This window comes from Lates calcarifer, linkage group LG6, assembly GCF_001640805.2.
Source record: "Lates calcarifer isolate ASB-BC8 linkage group LG6, TLL_Latcal_v3, whole genome shotgun sequence".
Classification (NCBI taxonomy): domain Eukaryota; kingdom Metazoa; phylum Chordata; class Actinopteri; family Centropomidae; genus Lates; species Lates calcarifer.
The window spans coordinates 215,034-242,641 of NC_066838.1; the positions used below are offsets into that span (position 1 = coordinate 215,034).

A 27,608-nucleotide genomic window follows, 5' to 3' on the forward strand; every position below is an offset into this window, starting at 1 on the left:
GTGAATGGAAGAAAATCATCTGCATAGTGAAGAAAAATATATACAGAAAGAAACTGGTAGAGTTCTGGAACAGGGATGAATGGACTGATGAAACAAAAATCAACTTCTGTCACAATGATAGAAAGCAAAAAGGAACAGCTCAGGACCCAAAGCCACCATCTCATCTGTCAAACACTGCAGTGGTTCTGTTATTGCTTGGGCATGGGCAGAAATACACCGATCAGCCATAACATTATGACCACTGGTGGATAAAGTGATTAACATTGATCATCGATCAGGAAATAAAATTAAGTTTTATCAATATTATGGATGTTATTTACATTCAGTCCTTGCCTGCTTAACAAAACTGTTTCTGCTAAGAAATGTTAACTAAGGCCATCTTGCTGCGCGTAATCACATTTTACCTACCTAAATTAGTGCCACATGTAACTTATGATAACAAGGAAGTAGATCTTAATATTTTTTTATACAATATCTTTCAGTAATATGCCTTAATTAAGGCTATTGCCAGTTGGAAAACTAGCTGAGAGCCAAGAGAGTACTCATCTTCACAAATATTATAGAGCATGAATTCATGATAGTTTAGGATTATCCTCTAAATGCCTCAGTCTGCCTGTCTGATTGCCCTGTTTTATTGTATCTGCAACTTAAAATAGTGGTCTTCTCAGAATTGTCAATTTTACATTTTCCATAACCCCCTGTTACAATTTATTTCCATCTCATGGCCATGGTGTGCCCACAGCAGTGAACCCTAACCCTAAGGTCCTCATCCCTTCTTCAGATGCAGTTTTTTAAGGCCGTTGGTCAAGTTGAACAATTGAAATTCAAACATAACTGTTTCCAGTTCATTTTCCAATAGCTGCTAGTGGAACTGGCACACTGACATTTTGTTATTTGAGCCCACTCAAACTGGAGGACAATACCAAATGGCCCCTTTTGTTCCACAGACAAAGAAGAGCCATTGAACTCAGTCTCCCTGTGTCCTTCACGTTTCACACCTAGGTGTAAAATCCCCAACTCCAGCTATAGTTGGTCACTGTACAGCCCAGGACCCATGATGTCACCAGGTCAACAAAAAGAAGATGCTGCTCCTCAAGAATTCAGTTCAATTCAATTTTATTTATATAGCGCCAAATCACAACAAAAGTAATCTCAAGGCACCTTTCATATAGAGCAGGTCTAGACCTTACTCTTTAAAATAGGTATTTACAGAGAAATACCCAACAAATCCCACCATGAGCAGCAGTAGGCGACAGTGGCAAGGAAAAACTTCCTTTTAAGAGGCAGAAACCTTGAGCAGAACCAGACTCAGGGTAGGTGGCCATCTGCCTCAACCAGTTGGGTTTAGAAGGAAGGGAGTCATTTCTAATTATAGCAGGTAGGACAGCTGCAGTTTACTGGATCTTAAATCCAACAACAGGACTTTGCAAAGCAGCACACCAATAAGGCATCTTCTTTTCCACTCCAGTGGACTTTGTAATGTATGTAACTGGGCCTAGTTTACCTTACTCTACATAGCACAGCATGGCTAAGGATAGAGGTGCCAACTTTTGTTAGCGTATTGTATTGATTTGATTCAGTGTATTACCTGAGCTTTGTTACGTTTGCTTATAGTTAGATTATTGGTTAACATTAGCATGTTCACACATATAGGACTGATAATACATCTAAACTTCTTGCATGCCACTTGCTAACCTCCCCCCTTTACCTGGCACCTGCATGTTATCTGAATTGGCCTTAACAAAGAAGCCTTTGTAAAACTCCCCCACATGTCAAACAGTCATCTAGAGGCCATCTTTTTTCGTCATCTTTGTTCCTTTGATTTAAGCCATCCAGCTTTACCAAGCAGCCCCCAGCACATGACTCCAACACAAAAACAATGACAACTCCATGCAAGAACGAAAAAACTGAAAAGCCAAACATGAATTGGAGTAATGTCAGCAGGAAAGCTGGAGACCATAGGACATTTGATTGATGGACCCTTCTTGGCTTTGGGGATCAAAACTGACCCTGACCTGGCTCTCCTTTTGTTGAACAGTTGAGCTAACATCACTGCAAAGCCTGTGAAATCTATTGTGATACTGTTGTTTTAACTGGTTAATGCCTTCTAATGTTAGCTTGCCTGCTGGTTGATGTGATTGATGATTAGGGCCCAAGCAACGAAAAAACTTACACATACCTTAGACCTCATGAAAATGTAATTATTCTTGAGCGACTGGGTTTGGGCGTGGTCAGCGCCCCCAAACACAGGCCATGTTGAAAAAAACTGCTTGGATTTTCATGAAATTTGGTGAGGTCATTTCTCATCATTGTAGACTTACTAAATGTTTTTGAGAATTTTTCGTCAAACAGGAAGTCAGCCATTGTGGATTTCCTGCGTCAAGTTTCATTCTTTGATCGCAGTTTTGAGGCCTTTAGGATGCGCAAAAACGCACAAAACTTTACACACGTTTAAAAACCTAAGCACTTTGATTTGATATCACAATTGGCCATGGGCGTGCTATAGCAGCTCTCTAGCACCCCCTAATTACTTTCGGCACATTTCAGGAGGCAGTCAATCTTGGATGCTCAAGAAACTTGGCATTTCTATTATCAGTCTGATAGGTCTCGGGTGTGGGTGTGGCAAAATGGCTCAAGGGCGCCCCCTAGAGATTTTCAATGAAGCAGCCCCAGCGTTTTATGTATGTGTACAAAATTTGGCAGGTACACGAAACACCTCAAGACGTACAGAAAAGCCTCTACTTTAATGTACTCCTAGAGATTTGATCCAATTGACTTCAAATTTGGTAGGTGACTTCTAAAGACCTTTGTGGTGTTAAATTGTCAGGCTTTTTGGGCTTTGTTGAATGGCGTGCCGATGAGGGCGTTTTCGATGCTTCGCCATGAAGCAGCCATGAGTAAGCTGTTGTAACTCAAATATAACTTGTTCAATCTGCCTCAAACTTCACGTTTGACAAGAGGCCCAGCCTGAATGCATCACCATGCAAATATTCAGCCATACTTATAGCACCACCTATTTTTTGCACTCCTCCTAGACTGTGTCTATTATGTGCACTAAATTTCACACATATGATGTATGGATTTTCCTGGTCAAAAGATATCAGATTTTTTATTCCAGAAGATGCACAACTTATAAAGGAACAACTTCCTGTACATACCTGTCAAAACAGAAAGTGCTGCATATCTTGGCAACAATCACTTCTATTTACAGTACATGAAACTTGGTTGTATAGTTTGTCATGCCTTACTGAGTCTCTGTGCAAAATTTGGTGCCAACTGGCCACTAGATGGTGGTTTTCTAGCAAAACTAGTATACAAACATTATTTTCTCTTTCTCTTTTGTGCAGTCTGCATGGAACTTTGCATATATCAGCTATGTCCTCTCATGATGGCAGTGTATGAAAAGAGTTGTGATACTCCAAAAAATGTGAATGTTATAAAGGTTGTTTAGAACATTCACAACTTGTTCTCATACACCTGAGGTGGTCATGTCTTTACATATTTCCACCCAACTAACACAAAACTTAAGCGAGTGAATTGTCATACCACCCTGATTTTATGGCACTGTTACACAAAGTTGAAAAATGTGGGACCTTTTCAAAGAGAAACATTTCATCCTTGGTGTAAAGTTTTCCAATCTCTGTGCTGCTTTAAATCCGTGACTTGCATCATGCCTGTGTACCTGCAGGTGCAACTTTCTTTGGCGGGTTGTTAGGTGCTCAATGCACAGGGGACTAGGACCCCTTTAATACCTGTCTGCGGGTCTAAAACTAGACCCGCAGACACGTATTGAATGTGCTGAAGCACATTGAATGTGCTGAAGCACAGAGACTGGCAAACAGAAAATGTGTAGGTGTCCAAATACTTATGGTCCTGACAGCAGGTGATTTGGTATGACAGTCACATGCTGTATAAGAAATCAAAATCTATCCCAGAAAAATGTTGGTTTAAATGAAAATATTTTATCATGACAGGAACACATTAAGAAACACTATCATACTATTACAGAAATGAGAAAAATGCTGTTGTTCTCTCTTTTTCATCTCTGCAAGTTTTAAAAATTATTTTAGCATGACAGGGCATTTTGTTATCATGTAACATGTCATCCAAAGCCATCTTCTCCCCCTACAGGTAAATCAGTGGCCCTCCAGAGAGCCATTGCTACTGCAATCAAAGCCCAGCTGGCTGTCCCCTGGCTGCCTATTAACTGCAGACTCCCACTCTACAGTGAAACACAAGTAAACTTTTTAAAGTTGCATTTTGGTGTCTGGAAAAAGCTTAATTACATGAAAGTGTCACAAATCGATTAGCAGGATTTGGAGAATGGCCATTTCAGGCGTGCTTAGGTTAATCAGACCCTCAAAATTTCCCCCTCTGTTTAGAAAGCACACAAACTAAATGGCAGTCATCACTCTGAAACAATGTTTGCAGTTAGTCAGGGCCTGCAGAGATATAGATAAAGTCAATTTGCATCTGTTTCAGTGGTATATTTCAATTTTTGAAGTGAATCGTCAGTGCAAAAAATGAACAAAAAAAAAAAAGCATAGCAACTGCTGCTGAGGCTTATGGTATCATAGTATTAACAGTCATCTGCTATATCAAACTGAGAAAAATGTGTTTATCAGAAATGTTTTTGAAATTTTGAAAAACCAGACAAAATCTATTGTATCGCTGAATTGTCTAGATCAGGTTATAGTCAGTGTAACTAAGTGCATTTAAGTGGCTGTATTTTACTTAGTATACCAATGTTATCCAACTTTATACTTTGATTTCACTACATTTCTGAGGAAAATATTGTGCTTTTTACTCCACTGCATTTATTTGACATGTACAGTGTAGCTACAAGTTACACACGTCATTAGTACCAACTCAATAAAATTAAAAATCTAACAGGGCGCCCTCTGCATAGTGAGTACTTTTACTTTTGATACTTATATTTTTACACTGTGGGAATGCCACTTATACTCAAGTAAATTCTACTCAAGTGTATTATACTATTTTGCAACTCTAGAGGACAAATGTAACCAAGTAAAGTTGTGATACAACTCTTATCTTAATGCAAAGTTGTCAGTTGTCAAAGATACTGTATCCACAAGGCATTTTACTTGTGCAGGTTGACTGTATTCCCAGTGCATATGCAGCTGTATTATGTAAGGAAACTCCAGTACATACAGTAGATTAATAATAAATGCTGGATTACCTCTGTCCATAGGAAAGGACTTAAGTTGGAGTTGGATTTTATTTGTGACAATTAATTAATTGTAACAATTAACTGATTGGTTGCATGGTCTTAATTTTTGTATCATTAATTATAACCTGCCCAGAGAACATCAGATTATTCCTGATGAGTTACATTTTTCTGTTTAGAGTCCAGGAGCATTGCACAGCTTCCATGTTCAGCCCCTCCGTTTACCACACTGCACTAAAGGGCCAGGAAAGAAGCAACTGAAAGGTAGGCCTCATACTACACATACAGCATACATGCTGTGTTCATTTGATCTGGAGAGTTTCATGTTTCACCACTGTCTCTCAGTGTTTTATTGTTATTATACTAGCCCAGAATTTCAAAATTGCAGCAACTTTCATAAAAATTGTAATACAATTGGTAAATATGAATTCATAAGTCACTAAGAATTCATGATATTTTGGTGGTCAATATATTTTTGTCTGATAAGTAAGAAAACTAAATTATTAATTCATTATCTATGTCACTTATCCGTTAACGGTCGTGGGGGGGCTGGAGTCTATCCCAGCTGACATTGGGCAAGAGGCAGGGTATACCCTGGACAGATTGCCAGTCCATCACAGGGCTAACACGTAAAGACAAACAACCATTCACACTCACATTTACAAATGCGGGCAATTTAGAGTCATCAGTTAACCTAACAGCTTTGGTTAAGGAGATGACATATTGGTAAAGATGACGAGAGTGAGAGAAAAAGAAATGGAAAGGGTGATGAGGTAACGGAGGAAGAACAGTTACTGCCCAGCACAATCTGTGATAGAAAGGGGGAGAGAATAAACCGTTCAGTGCAAGGAGAGAAATGAACAGAAGCAATATATTGGCAAGACAGAAAAAGACCCCCCTCCTTCACTCACCCCACACACACACCACAAGAGGGAGTTCCAACAGCTTGACACAAATTCTAAATATATTTACAAGAAACACAGGACCATACATGTAATCAGACCGTAATGCAAATTTCTTATTATTAATTAATTGATGAAAGGCACACACACTTAGTGTGCACATGTTCCTGGCACATACAGGACTTCCATATCAAAACAACACTGCATCACCCTTACTTTTGTTCACTGAGAAGTCAATAAGTCAAGCTAAAAGAGCTTTCTCTGCTGGATCACAAGTGAACATCTAGATTGGTCAAATGTACAGAAACAGAAACTACAGTCTTCATTTCTAATGGATCATTACAGTTTACCAAAAACCAAAAATAACAGCAATAAAGAACAAAAATCAAGCAGCAAACTACTTCAAATGGTCTCCGACTGCAGGATTGAAATTAACCATGCCTTCACGGGCATGCCCTGCAACTAAAAGCTACAATTTTCTCATTAAGTCATCATGAAGGCCTTAAGGCAACATTTGAAGTGGATCAGGTCAACCTACTGGTAACAGCACGTCAAACTACAAAATATGTAATTTCCTGTTCTCAGTAGGTGATGCTACAACAATTTTATGAATATTGACATATGGATGTGTGCAGGTAGAGACCATTAACCAAACTGTGAAGTTTGAAGCAGTTTGGACCAAGTATGGCTGAATTACAGCAAGTTAAATGCAACTGTCTGTTTTCAATGTTGAGTCATTGAAGGGGCCAGGACAAGCACGCCCTTCAACACTCAAAAGCTCTGCAATTTAACCTCGTCTAAATCTTAATAACTTATTTCCAACTTTTAAAGTCAGTCGGATAAAGCGTCTAGGGGGAATTCTATCAAGTGCAATCAAGTGGAAATGGCCAAAAATACATAATTTTTTTGGCTTACAATCAACATAGTGGATTTCCTGTTTGGACATGGCTCCAAGAGACTTTTTTAAAAGTCTTGGGATGTTACATATGTGTGCAACGTTGGCACTACCAAAGTTGAATGCAACTTCCTGTTTCATGGCAAGACATCGCAATTTGAGGGGCCGCCACAGCCACGCCTTTCAACGAAAACTCAAGATTTTGGAACATTTAGCATCATCTATGTCTCAGTGTTGTAACTGATCCAAATTTGAAGCTGATCTGATAAAGCATCCATGAGTTATAGGTTTAAATACAAGCCCTGAAAATTACCAATTACAGAAAATTCATTTTCAAGTCAAAATAACTGACTTCCTGTTGGGTTTAGAGGATGGCTCCAAGAGACTGTTTTGTAAGTCTTGCTATGCTACATAACTGTGCCAATTTTTATATTTGTAGGTAAAACGTGCTTCAGGGGCTGTTCCATTGAACTTTTGTAGGTGGCGCTACCAAGCAATTTTGCCACACTCATTCCCAATACCCAAATTAAATAAAATGAGTCTGATGTGTGTGCCAATTTTCAGCACTTTCTAAGCAGGTATGTGTCAATTTTGTTGAGCTTTCAAGTGTCCTAAAGCCCTTGAAATATGCGATTTTGTGCACAGAATAATAATAATCAAAATAATAATCATAATAATAATCTCTACAAAAGCAATAGGTTCCTTGCACCTTCAGTGCTTGGGCCCTAATATTAATAATCTGAACGATTACAATAGTAATAATAATCATTTGAAAAACAATAGGGTCTTTGCACCAAATTCTTCAGTGAACAGGCCCTAATAATCTTAACAATTACAATAGGGCCTTTGCGTGCTTCGAGGTCGGGCCCTAATAATCGGAGCAATTCCAATAGGGTCCTCGCAACCTCAGCCGCTCGGGCCCTAATAATAATAATCAGAGGGATTACAATACGATAATAATAATCACTGCAGTTCCAGACGCGGACACAGGACAAGCAGCTGTTGCGGCTTGTTTCTCTGATAACCAGATGTGTGATGACAAAAATCCTTAACTGGTTTAAGATTAGAGTTATAACAATATATAAAGTGACAGTGACGTAACTTGAAACATTCAGAAAGTAGTCGGGTGAAAATGTTTTATGTCTGGCTATCTGGCCTACATCTGGGCTTATGGGTTTATAGAACTTGAATGCTCATGTGACAGCTAATGACAGGAACAATAAATAACAAATAGCTTTGGTGACTTAAATGATTTCAGATGATATGCAGCTACAGCTCTGAAAAAGAATCTGATGGAAGCCAAAAAGTAGCAGTAACAACTGATACATGGACGGGTCTCAGAGTTTTTTGGTCGCTGTCACCATTACATGGACAGTGACTGGAATATTTCAGGTTCTGTGCTTTAGACTCGCAGCACAGATGGGGCACACTGCTGGGAATTGTTCTGAGGTGCATTGTTGATGAGTGGAGCTTAGGAGGTAAAGTTAGTGCATCTGTACACTACAGCACAAAAAACATGACTCAATATGACAGCATATTATTTTGGTTTGAGTGGACATCACAACTAAGCGACTTAAATTGGCTTGATTAATTGACTTCAAAAAGTGATTAAAATGCCCATCCCTAGTAAAAATCAGTAATAAATCATCAGCGTAAAGGCTGATTTTGGGGTGTATACTTAATATTTGAATTCCTTTAATTTCTGTGTTTCTGAGAAATGGCTGTTGCGGTTCAATGAAAATGGTGAACAGTGAGAGAGAGAGTAGACATCCTTGTCTGGTCCCCTGGTGTAGTGTGAAACTACATGATATTACTTCATTGGTGATGATGGTGGGTGAAGGTGATGTGCAAAGAATTTTGATCCAGTTAATGAAAGTGAATAGTTTTTTTATCTATGGGTTAATGCTTTGGTGATGATGTTAATGTTTACATTAATTAGAGAGATGGGCTAGTAGCTTGACAGTAATGTTGGGTCTTTATTGTGTTTGAGGTGGACTGATACTGTAGCTGTATTCATGTTGGAGTTTTGTTTTTTGTTCTGATTGACTTATCATCTGGAAGTAGAGTGGTGCTAGAATGGATCAGAAGTGTTTGTAGAACTTAGCAGGGAAGCCATCAGGCCCTGGTGCTTTGTTATTTGGGATGAGTTTTAGGGCAGTGAACAGTTTGTCTTGTGTTATGGGAGGCTGGTGGTGTAGACCATTGCAGTCATTGGTGGATGTGGTAGTGTGCTGCCTGATATGTTTAAGTGGAGTCCGTCTGCTCTGAAAAGATGTGTCCTGTCCCAAAAAAATCAGATTGTCTATAAAGCCAATGTTCTGGGAGTCAGACAGAATACAGCCAGGTGCTGAGGCTGAGCAGCCTGATGAACAGCCCTGGCCACAGGTGGGAGTTTGGCCAGAGATGAAAATACTGTGGTGGAATTTGATATCATAATATCAATGTGAGCACTTCCTAGCCACCAATCAGTGAATTACACTTATAAAGAAAGCACCAAGCATGTACCATTTCAGTCCTGTTGTACCATAGAAATGGTTAAAGAATGATGTTTTTAATCCAAAGAAATGTCTTTTCAGTTATTTGAATAGTCTTTTGAGTATTTCGTTCCTTTTTAAATATGGAATGTAAAATCTAACCACTCCACTGAATACAGCACCAGAGTTAATGCTTTTTTCTAGAATGAGGCTCTGTGTCATGATCATGCTAAAACTCTGGACTAAACCCCAAAAGCAGACTCAAGACAGGGTGGTCTTTACTGATCATTGAGCAGCCTTTCAGAAAAGGAAGGGGGTAGGAATCAGACCAGGTGGGCAAGGAGAAGTGAGGGCGGTGAGTCAGGGAGTGTAGGGCTAGTGCTGGGGCAAGGAGCCACGGAAGCTCAGGTAGCCCAAAGGGAGGCTGGGGAGACTGGCGGCAGGAGCTGGGGGCAGGAGTTCCAGAGGCGGATAGCTGTGCTGGAACTGGCAGGGCACGTGGTAAATGGGGATGATCTGGCAGCTTGTGACTGGGAGCCAGGGTAGATGTTCTGATTTAATAAGCTGATGGAGAACAGGTGAGACCAGCAACCAGCACAGTGTCATACCCCTGCAACAAAGCACACGCACACGCACACGCACACACACACACACAGCCCAAGAGGAGGGAACACAAGGAGGAGGCCATAACACATAACACAGCATAACAGTTTGTAAAGAATATAGCTTGCGTCACTGACCTATAGTAATGAGCCCACATAAAATATGTATTTCTTTACTCCAATATTTCAGAGGCTGGGACAAACAAGTAGAGATGACTACAAAATGCATTTCCTGCAGAAAATGCAGTGTGAATGCTGTAGCCTAAATGGATTGCTGAAACAATGTCTGATAACACAGTTGAAATGCAGAAGAAAGATGAAAGCCAAAAGTCTCAAAAATCTCTTAAAACTGAATAGCAATAGCAGAATAGCAAAATTGCATTGCACTGTATGAAAAGTGCCCTGAGATAACCTCTGTTATGATTTGGTCCCATATGAATAAAATTGACTTTACTTGGCTTGACAGGCTGGATGCTGTGAAGAGGTATTCCTTCAACAAGGAAATAATTCTGTTTTCATTCAGTTTAGTTGTCTTCCTTGGGTTTGAACAGTTTTTGGTGTTGCTGAGATTCTCAGTACATCCCTGTATTTTAAGAATGTACCAATAGAGAATTCTATTAAATGCAAATTCAATTCATTTTTTTATCTGCTTAATTTGTCATGAAATAATGATGGAACAAGCCACACCAGGCCACAAAACTGTTAATTGTCTAATTATTTATTTATTTATTTATTTTATTTTCTAAAAATGACTGTAGATCCGAAATAACAGACAGACGATACTTAACAACACTATGCTGTCCAAATACTTAGACTTAGACTAGACTTTATTGTTCCCTTTGGGATGACTCCCTCAGTGAAATTAAGTTTCCAGCAGCTTATACAGACAGAAACAGCACACAGGACAGTTTGCAAATGACAACAACAACTGCTTGCAAACAGGTATAGAGAATAGGATAAAAGAATAAACAATAAACAGTAGACTCTTAAGATAAAAAATGCACAGTAAACTTCTTATGCACAGTAAAGTCTTAGTCTTAAATATACAAAATATAAATAGAATAAAATAAGAATGAAATAAGATACCGTAATTTCTGGACTATTGAGTGCACCTGAATATAAGCCACACCCACTAAATTTAAAAAGAAAAAATAATTTGTACATATACAGCTCTGGAAAAAATTAAGAGACCACTGCAAAATTATCAGTTTTTCTATTTATAGATATGTGTTTGAGTAAAATAAACATTTTTATTTCATTCTTTAAACTACTGACAACATTTCTCCCAAATTCCAAATAAAAATATTGTCATTTATAGCATTTATTTGCAGAAAATGACAAATGGTCAAAATAACAAAAAAGATGCAGTGTTTTCAGACCTCAAATAACGCAAAGAAAACAAATTCATGTTTATTTTTTAAACATCACAATACTAATGTTTTAACTTAGGAAGAGTTCAGAAATCAATATTTGGTGGAATAACCCTGATTTTTAATCACAGTTTTCATGCGTCTTGGCATGCTCTCCACCAGTCTTTCACATTGCTGTTGGGTGACCTTATGCCACTCTTGGCGCATAAATTCAAACAGCTCAGCTTTATTTGATGGCTTGTGACCATTCATCTTCCTCTTGATCACATTCCAGAGGTTTTCAATGGGGTTCAGGTCTGGAGATTGGGCTGGCCATGACAGGGTCTTGATCTGGTGGTCCTTCATCCACACCTTGACTGACTTAGCTGTGTGGCATGGAGCATTGTCCTGCTGGAAAAACCAGCCGTCAGAGTTGGGGAATATTGTCAGAGCAGAAGGAAGCCTCTCCAGGTCTCTGTCTAACCATTAGACAACCAGGTGTTGGGCAAAGCTGAAAATTGGGCTCATCAGAGAAGATGACCTTACTCCAGTCCTCTATGGTCCAATCCTTATGGTCTTTTGCAAACCTCAGCTCGGCTCTTCTTTGCTTCTCATTGATGAAGGGCTTTTTTCTAGCTTTACACGACTTGAGCCCTGCCCCTAGGAGCCTGTTTCGAACTGTTCTCACTGTGCACTTCACCCCAGTTGCCATTTGCCATTCTTTTTGTAGGTCACTTGATGTCATCCTACGGTTGCTGAGTGACATTCAAATGAGTTGACGGTCATCCCGGTCAGTGGAGAGTCGTTTTCGCCCTCTGCCAGCCTATAGCTTTGTTGTCCCCAATGTCTGCTGCTTGACCTTGTTCTTATGAACTGCCGTCTTAGAAATTTTAAGGATGGAAGCAACCTGACTGTATCCCTCTGCCAGTAAAGCCAGAATTGAACCCTTCTTTTCCTCACTCAAAACTTTTCTTTTCAACTCTTTTGGCATGGTCAGTAGTTATTTTTTTAAAACCAATTACTTTTGAGGTACTACTAGCACTGTTTTTGCCATCCAACTGGTCCTATTACAAGAGAATAGTGATGACCACAGCAGTGGTTTTTATACTTTTCCTTGTTAAACAAGATTTGGTTCAGGTGTTTACCTAATCAATACCTCATGAAGTAGAATGAGGTGTGCTTGTGTTGGAATTCAACAGATACTAGAATGGAATGGCTGTCAAACATGTAGAGATGCTGATTTCAGAAAAATTTGAAGTGGTCTCTTAATTTTTTCCAGAGCTGTATAGGCCCCACTTGTCTATAAGCCGCAGGTGTCTACGTTGTAACATGAGATATTTACACATTCACGCTGCCGTCTCCAACATCTCTCCATCAATTCATTGATGCCAAGCTTATGTGCAGCAGCTCCATTTCCTTTTTCAACAGCCAGATCGATTGGCTTTAACTTAAAAGCTGCATCATATGCATTTCTTCGTGTGTTTTCCATGATGAGGGTGTGTGCATTAAGCACAAAATGACTGATCTGAAGAATTTAGTGTGAGTGTGTTTGATCTAATTCTAACAGTTTCATTGGTCCACTGTGACCTGTTTGGTAATTTCATTGGTCTGATGTGACGAGGCTAAATGTTTTGGCAGCATGAAGCTCACTAGCCCATAAAAATCTATAAATTAGCCGCATCATTGTTTAAGCCACAAGGTTCAAAGCGTGTTAAAAAAGTAGCGGCTTATAGTCCGGAAATTACGGTAAATATACTTAATGGACCTGACTATAGATAATTATTGCTTATTATTATAGTGGCTGTGGCTCAGGAGTTAGAGCGGTCGCCCACCAACCAGAAGGTCGGTGGTTCGGTTCCCAGCTCCTCCAGTCTGCATGCCGAAGTATCCTTGGGCAAGATACTAAACCCCAAATCGCCCCCATGCGTGTGCATTAGTGAAAGAATCAGTTAGAGAGTACTCATGTATAGAATAAGTTCTGTGTGAATGGGTGAATGTGTAATGTAATATGAAGCACTTTGAATGGTCGATCCGTCTAGAAAAGCGCTATATAAGTACAGTCCATTTACCATTTATTATCCCCCCTGAGAATCCATATTGGTGCAAAATGTGTAACGAACTAGAATCTATAACTGTAATAATGGTCATCTGTACACAATGGTTTTGGGGATATTATGTAAGGAGAGAGCAAAGCTCTGACATATAAGGTGATTGCATCACCAATGTGTTACCGAGGAAGGAGAAGGAATTGAAAGTGTGTGTGTGTCTGTGTCTGTGTGTCTGTGTGTCTGTCTGTCTGTCTGTCTGTGTGCACGTGCCTGCATGTGCGTGTGTGCATGTGTGCTATGATTTCAGAAGTAAAGGACTACCAGCAGGACGTCCTTCTTCCTGTGACCGCGCAGACTTTCCATCATGCATCTGTGGTGGCATCCATACTGGAGCAGCATACCGCTGAGCTGAGCGCTGCTCAGGAGTGGGACAACGAGTGGAATAGTCAGGGACTCCTGTCTCGCCTCACTCCACAGGCAAGTTATTACACTCACTACAGTCATATTTAAATTCAGACCGTTTTAGATTATTTGTCCATTACTATTGTGTTTTTAATCCTTTAAACATATATCTAAATGAGAGGCATGTGTCAGAGATAGGTAGGGAGGAGGCAAATCACTTAAAGAATCTTGAAAAGAATAGTTTCCTTCTCACATGTGCATTCTCCTTTCTCACATTCTCTATTCACATACATTCATCCTCCTGTCACATACATATATTTTAACTTCACATACATACAGTGCATTCATAAAGTATACAGACCCCTTCACTTCCCTGGACCCCTTTCTTCATCAGTCTACACTCAATACCCCATAAGGACAACACAAATACAGAATTTTCGAAATTTTTGCTAATTTATTAAAAAGGGAAAAAATATCACATAGAAATACTGTTAAGTATTCCCCCTTATGACACTGTTTATACGCCTTGATTGAACTGGACATGATTTGGAGAGGCACACACCTGTCTATATGATGTCTCACAGCTGACAATGCATATCAACAAAAATCAAGCCACAAGGTCGAAGGAATTGCCTACAGAGATCAGAGACAGGATTGTGTTAAGGCAAAACTTGATGAGGAACAGGTGTGCAGATAATGGAACACAGGTTAGCTGGTGAACCAGGAGCCTCCACACATATCCACATAGATGGAGACACTAGGGAAGAAAACACAAGAAATCCTGTGGAGGCTTGAGGTCACAGGAAGAGCCGTGACACTGCAGACAGTTCCTTTGACCTCAAATTGTGTTTCACTTTCAATTTAATTATGGGATAATGAGTGTAGACTGATGACAGAAAAAATTGCCATAAGTGTGTGTAGCAACATCATGCCTGGCATCTGTGATCAGGCCGAAGAGTTCCCAGTGGGGGAGTGGACATGCACCTGGGTCCTCACTTAAATTTACAGCCTGAACCCTGCTCTCCTGTATCACTTTGTTCAAATGGGCCCTTGCACTCTGTGCCTGTTGGGGGAGTGGCAACCACGGGGTCATTGCAGGTCTTACGACATAGCTCTGGAATTGCATGGCTGTTGGATGCAGAACAAATTAGTTAAAAATCACTTGCTGTGTCCAAGGGTTTCTTATTGCCTCACATGAAGGCATCTACTTGCATAGATAGGCCATAAAAGGGGTTTAAGCCTCTTTCCTTATGCCTTCAGACTTTACAAGTACACTCTTGCCCAGTTTTGATTGAAAATGTCATTTCTGACCTCATGTGAAATAGATCTTTGTCAACATACAAAGGAGTACATCAAAGTATGATAAATGTCATTTCCTGTTGCAAGTACTGTAGGTAGTGCTATGACTAAGACTAAACATTGGCATGTACATGTGCTCAAGCTAAAACTCTTACCAAACATCTTAAGTTTGGGGAAGATTGGACAGTGTATATATGAATTACATCAACTTTCTGTTTCATGATGACACATTGAAATTTGCCACACCAACATGGCAAGGGTGTAATATGGTGATAAGCATAACAAATCAGGCATAAGACAATGTCCATCCTGCTGTTATTTTTTGCCTTCTCTTGCCTGCAGCAGTTTCTTGTAGTCTTGTGGTAAAATCCACACATGAGCCATTAGGACTTGGTTAACCTCCTGGTGTCAAACACAGTCCTCTAGCTGAGCATTGGCATCATGCAGAAGAGCCAGCATCTCCACTTGACGTTTCAGTTCCTTATTGCAATTCTCCAGCTCCTCCATTTGTTGGTGCTGTTTTTCTTTCTCCTCTAGTCATTTGATCACAATGGTCTTCACGTAGATCCAGTTTTTTCCGCCTCCTATGCATATGTATTTTGTCAGTCAGGGCATGGTGCAGCTTAAGCATTTCCCTGCAGAACTCCCATCTTGGGACATCCTTGGTGGTGCCTTGCCTTGCCTTTTTACCCATAGACATTTTTCATGTTCATCTGCATTATTTTGTGCAGAAATCAATGAGGCCAGATTAACTAGGGGTTTGGCACCTTGGGCTGTAAGTAGTGATGCCGTATAGCTATCCACAGCTGCCTCATCTGCTAGGCTGTTACCTTTAGCTATAAGTTTATCAGTCTTTTGGTGTGCAGGACATTTTATTATTGCTATTGCTGTTGGAAGACACATTGCCCACAATAACTGAGAGATTGCCTCTCCATGAATAACTGGTGTTCCATCTGCCCTGTGAAAAGTGGTAGGGTTGTACAAATGTTAGCAAGTATGTGGCACACTGCATACACATGAGCGAGACATTTCGCCTTTTTCTGGCTGCTAATTTGCATGTAGCTGTTTTTAGCTCTGCAAGCTGAACAGAGCAAGGCTGAATAACCTTTATGGCTTGCAGTGTTATAAAAGTTGAGCCGTCACTGTTTAACTGCGTGACACTATAACCAGCATGGTTTTCTGTCTCCCGCGGAAGCATGATCCGTCAACAAAGTGGGATCAGCAGGAATTGGTTCATTGTGCAAATCATTGTTTACACACATGAACTTGTCTTTCTCCCAGTCATGAGGCTCTCTATCCACAGGTAATACCACCTTGTTTTCCTGGCAAATCTAGGACTTGTAAGCAAAGCAAGTAATTGAAGAGCTGCTTACATGGTTACTGGGTGCCCCATTGTCAGTGTGGAGGCTTTTTGACTGCTGCTGCCAATCCTTGGCAGCAAGGTGGCAGGCCTTATTCAGTGTTGTCCAACTTGGTGCTGTAATATGTTTATGGATGCTTACCTGTAAGCATATCTTGCATTAACACAGCACTAGCATAGCCCAATCTTTCTGCAACATACTAATAAAATGGTTTAGAGTAGTCATGGTTACCTAGTGCAGGGGCAGATTGCATGTCCCCTTTCAATGCATGGATATAGTTGGCCTGGCAGATAGGCTTCCAGATTTCAATTCAGTTCAATTCCGTTTTATTTACATAGCACCGAATCACAACAGAAGTTATCTCAAGGCACTTTTCATATAGAGCATATATAGAGCTCATATAGAACAGAGCATACTGGAGCAGTATACTGCTGAGCTGAGCGCTGCTCAGGAGTGGGACAACGTGTGGCATAGTCAGGGACTCCTGTCTCGCCTCACTCACCAGCTTTATTAGCTGCTTTGCTTTATTTCCGTCTTAAAATAAGGAACAGGAAACAAAAAAAAATATAGCCATTTTCCGCCATTTTCATTTTGGAACAATTAAATCGGAAAACAAAGAATGACTAGTATTTTTTTATTTTTGTTCTATGTTAACACAGGAAAAATGAGAAGTCAATAAAGACAATAAAGTGCTAACTGAATGAAAGAGAAGTGTATATATTCCAATTAATTTGAATATAACCAAAATAATGTAACTATGATTAATACAGTATGTTAAATCCAAATAAGTCAAAAGATGCGCTTCCTGATAAACACAATTTGGTGCCTCACCACCATACGGCACAGCAGCTGTATCTGTCATGTGATTTTTCTTAGAGTGATACATGCACCAATACAGGGTTTCGCTCTTTGTGCTTGATACATGCACAGACGCTTCAGTTTTGTTTGACCCATCAATATGGCCGATATGGTACTGCGCCCTTCTGAGGGTCCTTCATGATCAGCACTGCCCATCCCTGGGTTAGCCATTCCATCAGTGGCTGGTTCATTTGTGCTGCTAGGCATTTCTGAAGTGCAGTAAGTTCCTTTAGCCAGTATGTGTGGATCATGTCAGGGCCTGGTGCTGTCTAGCTCTTCATGCCTGAAACGCTCTCTTGAATGTTTGCTATTGTGATTGTTACTGGATCCTGTTCCTGGAAGATTATTGTGGTCTGCTCTTAGATCCACTAGCGACTGAGCACTGGTGCTATGTGATGCCTCCTCCCATATGTTTTTCCAGTACTGTTCAGTCTCAGCCCTAGGTGGATCTGATTTTGTGCTATTGTCCAGCCACTGAGTGTGCACTTTGGATGGGTCAGTGGTGAACATCCTGTTTATTCTCCTTGCTTCCTTTTCTCTTGTGTCATTACCCTGTGAGTCTTTGTTTGGCAGTCTCCAGTGCCTCAGGAATGGACAGTTTGTTGTTCTTCTGAGGTAGTCCTTTCTTCATCACACCTCTCACCTCTGACAGCTGACTAACTTGTCTCTGTGTTGTCTTGATCTTGGCCTCTAGCCTCCTTCTCTATGTGGGATATTGCTCTTTGCGGCTTATGGTGTTCATCTTATAGCCAAGCACCTCTAGGATCACTGTTGCTATGGTATATTTCAGCTTGTTGGTCTCTGTTATTGTCTTGGTAAGAATAGTATTTAGAGCTGCATTCACATCTTCTAGTAGACCTTCAGAGGATACTTTAGCCTTAATAATCAACCACAGGGGTGCCGGTGTCCCGCTTAGCCATGATCTTCATTCTTAGGTCAGCTGCCCCGGTGCTAAGGGAGTTGCCTTGTTATCAGGGCTTGGTACTCAGTCTTGGGAGTGTGGAGATGATTATAATGATATCTTGTACCTCATTAATCTCTAGTTGTGATAGCACTTGCCATTTGGATGTTGGAACACTGAGCTAGAAGTTCTTTCTTTGTCAGTATAGATGTTGGGTTTGAAAGCATCCATATGTCCTATCCTAGGGGTGTAATAATGCACCATGACATGATGCATCGCAATTCTGAAAATTTAACAATATGCATCATGACGCTAAAAGAAGAGCCTGCTGTGTCCTGAAGTAATCCTTTACACTTCTGTGACTGCACTGTGTGCCATACCAAATAACACTGGTAAAAAAGGAATTAAAGTGAATAGCTTTTAAGTGCAACTTTCTCATCTTCCCACAGCCTCTGCATACACGTGTTTATTACAAAGCCTTCTATGTTTGTTTGTTGAACAGGAGTACCGGTCAAGGAAACTGACCCGACTGCAAAAACGCATTGTGGAACAGCTGCGTTCTAATGCACTGCCCTCTCCTGAAAGTGCCCCCGGTGGTCCTCGCTCAACCTCTGAATTGCGTGAGCTACTGCAGGCCTTCAGAGGCTCTGCCCCCTCTGACCACATCCTGACCAAGGGCACCCACTTCACTCATATAAAGAAGTTCACCTTCACACAGGTAAAGGAGAACAGCAAAAACAGAAACAAATGAGTAATAATACAGATAATGACTCAGGGTCATAACACTCTCCAACAGCAGATTTCTAAAATGTCTATCTGTCTGTCTGTCCTCCAGGACTCTGCAACAGTAACCAGCTCCATCCCCTCTGGGCATCAGTCAGGAGGGTGATATCCAGCAGGAGGAGCTTGCTTCATTCAAGCTGCAATTCCAGCAGCTCTGCAGTGATGTCAACCAACTAACAGCAGACATGAAGCACATGAGTATCACTAATACACAGGTAAAACACAGACACATATACACACAGCTGAACTGAATGCTCTGATGACATAGTTTGTGTGGCTCTTCCCCTATACAATGCATTCGCTCTTCTGAACAAGTATGTTTGGAAGTGCATGTTATATTTAAAATTTCTTGAATTGGCTTACAACACTGACCCTGTCAAACTGTGAGGCGCTCACACAGAGCGTGAGAGCGTTGAATGGGAGTTATGGAAGGAGAGACATGAGGACATATATGCACCAATGTTCAAAAAACAACAGGAAGTCTGACAGTTATTACTTGGACCAGTAGAAGATATCATTACTGTTAATGTCCGTATTGAACAAATGTTCAGAAATCTCCTTAGAAATCAGAGAACAAAGCTCCTTATAACTACAGAGATAACTCCATCCATTGCAAACAGGAACTGCTAATTGGACATTTGATTACATTTTGCAAATTAGCACCATTAAAAGTGTATAACCTACCTCTAGAGGGAAAGAAGTGATGTGTTCGGAGTAATATGGAGTAGATGTGGGCTTCTGTAACACCAGTCACAATGTCTAGAAAGAGCAAAATTAACACAAATGAATTTTGATTTTTGTTTCAATTGTTTGATATGTAGGTGTTGGATGAGTTGAAGCAAAGAGTACTGGGGAACTCTGAAAAAGAGGAGAAAATGCAGGTTAAGAAGAAAACAATCAATCTGTTGCCAGATCCAGACAACAACATGCTGAAGCTTCAGGTAGGAGGGCTAAGTGAGATCTCTGATAACTGCTGAATGGAGACATGTCATCAAGCTAAGGAAGGCTCAAATTTGGTGGAAACCTGTGTTTTCCTTCCTTCAGGCTTTGGTGGAGGCCAGTGTCAAGCGGGTGGTAAGCCTGGCCACTCAATGGGAGAAACACCGTGCTCCACTTATCAACGAGCACCGCAGACTCAAAGAAATCTGCAGCAACCAGGACGTAAGTAGTGCCTTAAAACAGATTTATCACTGAATCTGTTCGTGTAAAAAGGCATTTAGATTCTGTCTGTTTGTCTCCATTTTCTTTAGCTGGAGTCGTCCAGAAAACTGTCTGAAATCAAGTATCTGCATGACAAAATCCGTGTGTCTACAGAGGAGGCCAGAAAGAAGGAAGAAATATACAAACAGCTGGTAATTGACTTAATTTACATCTCTTTTGAAAGCAAGCAAAGTACCTTTGGGTGATCTTTATTGATTCAAGTGTACTCTTAGGTTCTTGTTGAATCCACTAAATGTGTGTTTGACTGTGTTATGCCTGTCCTTTTTCAATGTAGGTCATAGAGTTAGAAAATCTTCCTCAGGATGTGTCTCGGTCAGCATATACTCAAAGGATTCTAGAGATTGTCAGCAACATCAAGAAACAGAAGGAGGAAATTACAAAGGTGAGATTAAAGGCACTATAATAGCCCAGTCACATCAGCAATCAGTCGGAATTCCGTTCATTTCAGTAATCTCACTGCAGTGGGATTGTGCTTCAACTATGTGCTGTTTATCAGCTGTAACATCACCAGCGCTGTTTTGACTTTCCTTTGCAGATACTGTCAGACACTAAGGACCTCCAGAAAGAGATCAACAACCTGACAGGAAAGCTGGACAGAACCTTCGCTGTGACTGATGAGCTGGTCTTCAAGGTAGCAGAGTTTTTTATTTTTGTCATCACTCTTATCAGTACATTCTGTTGTAAAGCAAAACCAAAGATCACATCATTAGTCAGCTGTATATATTATTCGGTAAACAAGTACATTTAAGTATTAATGTGTATGTGTTTTCAGAAAACAGAATTTGCATTCATTCATTTATTCAATTATGTCATGTGTAGGATGCCAAAAAAGATGAATCTGTCCGCAAAGCATACAAGTACCTGGCTGCTCTACATGAAGTAGGTCGTTATGTTTGTCTAGATTCCTAATAGTTCATCTTACCTGCCGTTCTTATCAGAGAACATGTTACATGTCATCTTTTCGTCTTGCATTCTTCTCTAGAATTGTAATCAGTTGATCCAAACCATCGAGGACACGGGTACAATTTTGAGAGAGATTCGAGATCTAGAGGAGCAGGTAGGATTTATTTCACTATGGTAGTTCCATCACATTATACACTTCCATAACGTTATCTTAAATAAGAAGATCAATATCAGTTTCATCTCTGTATTCAGCACAAAGAGAGCTGCAGGATTTGGTTAGCCTTACTTAAAACAAAGACTGGAAGCAGGTGGAAGCTGTTGCCTACTTTGTTTACATATATCATGTTTCTTTAAAGCAACATTATGCAACTATTTTACCTTAAAATAATAGCTTCATAGTGAGTGGATACGATCTCCTGCAAAAAGTGTATGACTGGGTGTCTGTTGGGACCAGGCCCAGCAAGTTCAAGAGTAATGCTGTAGATGAGTTAAAAACCACTGTTCATCTGCAATATCCTGTGACGTAACTTTGAAAATATTAGGATTACAGGCACATTTGTTAAAGTAGCAACACTTTTGGCTCCTGAAGATCATGCGATCATATACACCATTTGGCCATGTTTTAGTTCAGTTAGTAGGACTACGCAGTCAGAGCTCCAGTCAAGTGTTTGACCTTTGGCTATGTTTTCTGTACATGGCATTGGAAACCTTCTTTCTGTACAGCAAAATACACTTAACTGCTCTGACTTGGAACCCAACAGAATTGATGACTTCTCATGGCTGTAGAGGCCACTGTTGCTCAGCGAAGGTCACTTTGTGCTGCTTTAATACCTATATATTTACCTATATATAACAATACTATAAAGAAGGACCACACCATCAACAGAGTGTGTTTGGAGTGTTCATTGACAAAATGGTGAATGTGTTCTTGAGGTTTGATTTCTTGATTCAAATGCGGTGTAGGGAGGCTTTGCAGGGAATCTGTCACAGCGCCTGGGCAACAGCAAACCCCCCTGGGGATCTATGAGAGAGAGAGAGAAAGGAAACCAGAAAATAGTGTGGGAGGGAGGGGTGCAGAATACAAGAGTGAAAGCGAGGAAGATAATTAGGTTGGTCTTTATGAGACTGCCGGAAGAGGTGTGGTTGAGGTGTGGTCCTGCTCCTGAAACTTCCTTGCACTATTTCCTTGGGAGTGCCTTGTTAGCCACTGTTATTGGAACCAGATATCAGCTCTCATGTTGCATATTTTCTTCTGTCAGGTTACCTATAGCACAACCATGCTATACATAGCACAGCGAAGATATGAACTGCGCATATAATGTAAATACATTACTTTCAACTCTATCCCTACATCATCTCAATCTGAGAACACATCAATGTCATTCACATTTTTTTCTCCAGCACACCTACTGCTACTACTACTTTTAGTAGTTTAGTACTAGTTTAAACAGTCATTAAGAATCTGACTTTCTTATATCTTATCTAACATAATTCTGTCCACAGCTTGGAGCTAGCAGTTGCATGTTTTACCTTACATTTATTGTACAACTTCTCTTTGAATATTTGTATTGCATTCTGTTTGCCATTTATTTGAGGTATGTTTCCTATTTACCTAAAATACAAAGTGTAGAGATTTCTCTGCTCATATCCAAACCTTGACATGACTTTCAGATATATAAAAAGAAAAAAAGAGAACTTTTCACTTTTTCTTGTAAACAAAGTTAAGTTCTGTTTACATTCTGTTTTTCTCACCAAAACTGCTGCTGCTGTGTTTGTCCCTGAGCTCTTTGTGGACTGATGACATAAGGGTTGAATTGTTTGGAAGAAGAGGCAGCATTGTGTGGTGTAAAAAGGGTACTGTATACCAATATGAAAATTGTGTCAAAGGAGAAAGTGGAAGGAACATTATGATTGGGGCAGCTTTGCTCCCTCTCGGTCTTGACAGCTCATCATCATCAATGGAAAATTAATTCCCAAGTTTATCTAGTTATCTTACAGTATACTGTCAGGGTGGATGTCCATCACCTGGAGCTCAGTAGAAGTTGGGTGATGCAGCAGGACAATGACCCTAAACAATGAAGTAAATCTGCTACAGAATGACTTCAGGCAAAGACAGTCTGCCTTTTGGAGTCAGAGCCCAGACCTTAACCCAATAGTGATGCTGTGGAATGAGCTCAGAGAGCCGTTCATAAGAGACATCCTGAGCATATGCCTCAGTTGAAGCAATCCTGAACATTGTGCAAATCTGGGGCTATTTCTTGATTAACAACAGTCAGACTTTCTGAGGGGTGTAATTTTTTTAACCTAGGTCAGAGATTAGCAGTTTCCCTCTACCCCCCTGTGTTTGTGCGAAGCTAGACCAAACATGTCCTGGACCTGCAGTATCCCTGGACTGGACACACAGAAATGTGGTTGTTAACAGTATATTTATGTATCTTTTGGTAGTGCTGAATGATCTGGGTAAATTATCTAAGTGCAATTTTTCTGACATATTGTGATTTGATTTGTGATATAATTTTTGAAAGTCAAGCTTCAGTCCAGGATTCGCTATATACATATAATACAATGATGGAGTATTACCATTAAAGAGATCCTTGAAATATTAACTGTTCTATGTACTAATCCAAGGACGAGAATGAAAATATACAAATCCAAAATGTATTTATTCTAACAATATTTTAACAATAAATGGTATAGAACATACACATAATGTACCATGGAAGAATTCTTACAAAACAAGTAGCACTACGTCCACTTGCCTTCTTTGCAGGAACTTTGCATTTGTTATTCTGCTGTCTGTGTCTGTCACTCTGCCCTCTGTTTTCATCAAGTATCTTAACTCCTCATTTAGTTTTGTGGTTTGGTCATTTTAAGACAAGATTTGGTTGTAAAGTTCACAGCCTGCTGCTATGTTGCTCCTGCAGTGCTCTGTGTGTGAACTATGAGGCAGCCAGACTCTGTTAAATAAAAATAATAACTAAAGTAAAAATAAGCACAGTCTATGCGGTTTGCAAATCGTACCAGCTCAAATCATGTTTTTGGTTAAAATTCTATTGTTCAGCTCTATCTTTAGGTGTGGCAGCCAACATGTGTAAATTCCCAAATCTCCAAGTAATCTTTTGAAAATGCAGCAGCACCTTCAGAGATTTACAGGATAATTCACTATATTTTTCACTGGTATCTTAAATTATCCACAGATTGAGACAGAAAACGGGAACAAAACTGTGGCTAACCTGGAGAGGATTCTGGATGACTACAAGGCTATTCGACAGGAGAACTCTGTACTCGCTGCCAAAGTCAGAGAAGGCTGAAGGTAGTCCTGGTTTGCTCTGGTCTGCCTGCTGAGGCTGAAGTTGTAGTAAAAAACTGGAGCCATAAATGTACCTGGATTGGACTTAAAGAGTACTTCAGGTTTCACACTTAAGAGACTGCTGTTCATGAACATTGCCCTCTGTTGCCATTGGAGAACTGCTTTTCTTTAGAAGGGCAAGGTGATGTGAACCATGGAAAGTTTTCTGGTAATTTTAAGCACAACTTGTATGGATGGATGTTTTTCATTTCAAACTGATATCTGTGGCTTGACACGCTGGTGTTATCCGACCTCTTAATGTTTTCATAATATCTCTTTATTAAATGTTTTTTAAGACATGAATGGTTAAATTAGACAGACATTGGCAGTTCCTTTGTTGTCATGATTATATTTGAACTGAATATGTTGTGTGTATGGCATTTGAATGTAGTCCAATATAATGTTGTCCAGCCCCATCAGCATTGTCAGTATTATATATATGGTACCAGTGTAAATAAAGATGCCTTACAAACCTGAGTGGTCATGATGAATGGACCTACTGCCACCTAAATTATTCAACACTCCAAAACCATTGTTTTGTCGAACACCTGAAGTTTCACTTATTCTTTTAATGTCATACAGGATCTTGAAAGTGTTTATTAATTATTACTCATCAGCTGAATATGGACACCAATTACACTACAATATTTATTTTGGTAATAGTTCACAGAATATTTTTTGTTTACTATTTTACTTTGAGGTGCAGCACTCTACAGTCTGATTTTATTATGCCCAATTGTGCCCCACTATTAACACTCAAGTTAGAACAGGGGTATCATAGTGGGGGGAATAATGGAATTAAGTTACCAGGGCCCCAACATAGAGAGGGCCCTAAAAACATCCTAGAATTAAAAAAATTGTTTTTATCCTCAATTTAAAAATTTAATGTTGCCATTATGTGGCAACATGAAGCCTGGCATATGTGATCAGGCTATTAAGGAGTTCATAGTGGGGAGAGGTAAATGGATATGCACCAGAGACCACATCAGGGCAAGAGTAAGATCACTAAAAATTATGACCTACACCCCTATTCAAAGCCACTGGACAACCAAAATTGTCTACGGTGTCCTTGAAGGTCAAAACCCAACATCATTTCTGAAAACACATTTCACAAAACACGACATTACCTCTACGTTCCTGTGTTTTGATTAATTTATGAGCATGAGATAAGTTCATATACAGAGATTCATGACAACCTTCTCTCCAAAGCATGAAGTGCACAGCACTTAGACTACTTTGAATATCAAGGTGATTATTAGGCAACTAGGCAGCATGAATCAGTAACCACATTAATTAAATGGCCATTTATTAGTCATTAAAAATGCATGATAGACACACACACACACACAAGTGTGTGTCACCTCCTGAGGTGGAGCATAACTTCAGTGCCATCCAGCACTGGGTGCCTGAGCGCTGAGCCGGTGACAACAGCTGACCATACCTGCTACTCCCCCTCAGCTTTTCAGCTGGGTGAAGGAGAGCCCAGGTTATATTTATTTTAGTTATATTTTACTTATTTGTTCTCTATTCTGGGGCTCCTTATGCTTAAATCTATAACCCATCGACCATGAGCACATCCACTGCATAAACTCTGAATTGACTGGGGTTCTGTCCAATCACAAACAAGGGCTGTTGTCCCTCCCTTTGCGTTTTGTGAAATGTCCTGTTTTTTGAAATGCTGTTGTGTTTTGTGAAATGTGATAATGTTTAGTGAAACGCACTTCACCTGAAGAACACTTCAGTTGTTAACATTAGATTTTAATGTAAACACTTAAGAACGTTTTTAAAACACCCTTAAAATTTAACTATTTGAGAAAAAAGGAATGTGCTGTTTCAAATGTATTCCAGACTAGTCATTGTCATTGAATTCAATTAAATCCAATTCAATTTGATTTATATAGATCACAAAAAAAGTTACCTCAAGGCACATTTCATATAGAGCAGGTCTAGAAAATAGCGGCTGGAGAATATAGCATAGTGCAGATTCCATGTAAATCAATAATAAAAGAGGTAATAATAGTGACAATTAAAGTCGTAAATGCAATAGTAGCAGTAATACAAGAAGCAGTGCTAATAATTTCTAAACAAAACAGCAGGTGTTGAGTGGGGTTGTAGGAGCAGCAGGAGACTTATCATCACAGATCAGACTCTAAGGCTCCAGAGGAAGAAATACCAGCAGAAAGTGACAGAAGAGGAGAGAGGGAGACAAAAGAACACAAAACTATGGGAAAAGGAAGATAACTGTTGATAACAATGCTCTACATGGTATTTTACACATACAAAGACTGTATGACTGACTTAATGTGCATAGTGTTTCCTACTATTGATGCAAGTAGGAGCCATCTTGATTGCTTATGTTGGGGTTGGTGGGTTTTCTCCAACTTTCCGAGTTAGAATTCCGACTTCAGGGGGCGTTCCAGTTGAAATTTCCAACTTGGAACTCGAAAATTACGACTTCCTAACCAACCCCTGACATTAGATACATAATATTGCTCAATGTTTGTCCGTGGACATGTTGTTACTCTGTATAGTGCAAAATACAGCGTAGAGCATTGTTATCAACTGGTATTGCTAACAAATTAGCAATGATAATGGCTAGTCCGGGATACATTTGAAACAGTTCATGTTCATAGCTTCTTCATGGTCCATTTCTTTTTTTATCGAACAGTTAAATTTGAACAGTGTTTTAGGAACATTTTGAAGTGTTTACATTAAAATGTAATATTAACAACTGAGGTGTTCTTCAGGTAGAATGCATAAAGGGCAGCTCTGTGAGCCTCCATGTTTTCCTGACTTCTCAACTGGATCGCTGTCAACTCAGAGGTGCCGTCATTCCCATTTCTGAGTTCTGACGTCTTGCTGACCGATCTAGATGGAACGCACCATTTCTCTGACTTTCCAAGGTGGAATTCTGATTTCAGGGAAGCATTCCAGTAGAAATTTCCACATTTTCTCATTTTCTGAGTCCACCAATTTTCTGAAAGTGAAGTAGGCCTACTAACATTTAATAAATTACACGTCATACCTGCGAAACCACAAGGCATTGCATAGCTCACTGAAATGAACTTCTTCC

The 27,608-nt window shown here is 39.9% G+C and overlaps 1 protein-coding gene across 1 annotated transcript in view; it reads left to right on the plus strand.

Moving 5' to 3' along the window:
* ccdc22 (coiled-coil domain containing 22) overlaps positions 1–25,012 on the plus strand; it is a 29,516-nt gene extending 4,504 nt beyond the window's left edge. The window contains 14 exon segments of the mRNA XM_018701518.2: positions 4,132–4,238; positions 5,368–5,452; positions 13,766–13,935; positions 18,782–18,997; positions 19,115–19,159; positions 19,161–19,277; positions 19,884–20,003; positions 20,107–20,223; positions 20,313–20,414; positions 20,558–20,665; positions 20,819–20,914; positions 21,103–21,162; positions 21,266–21,340; positions 24,384–25,012. Coding sequence (XP_018557034.1) covers positions 4,132–4,238; positions 5,368–5,452; positions 13,766–13,935; positions 18,782–18,997; positions 19,115–19,159; positions 19,161–19,277; positions 19,884–20,003; positions 20,107–20,223; positions 20,313–20,414; positions 20,558–20,665; positions 20,819–20,914; positions 21,103–21,162; positions 21,266–21,340; positions 24,384–24,497 — 1,532 coding nt within the window. The 3' untranslated portion in view covers positions 24,498–25,012.
* The last annotated feature ends 2,596 nt before the right edge of the window (positions 25,013–27,608 follow it).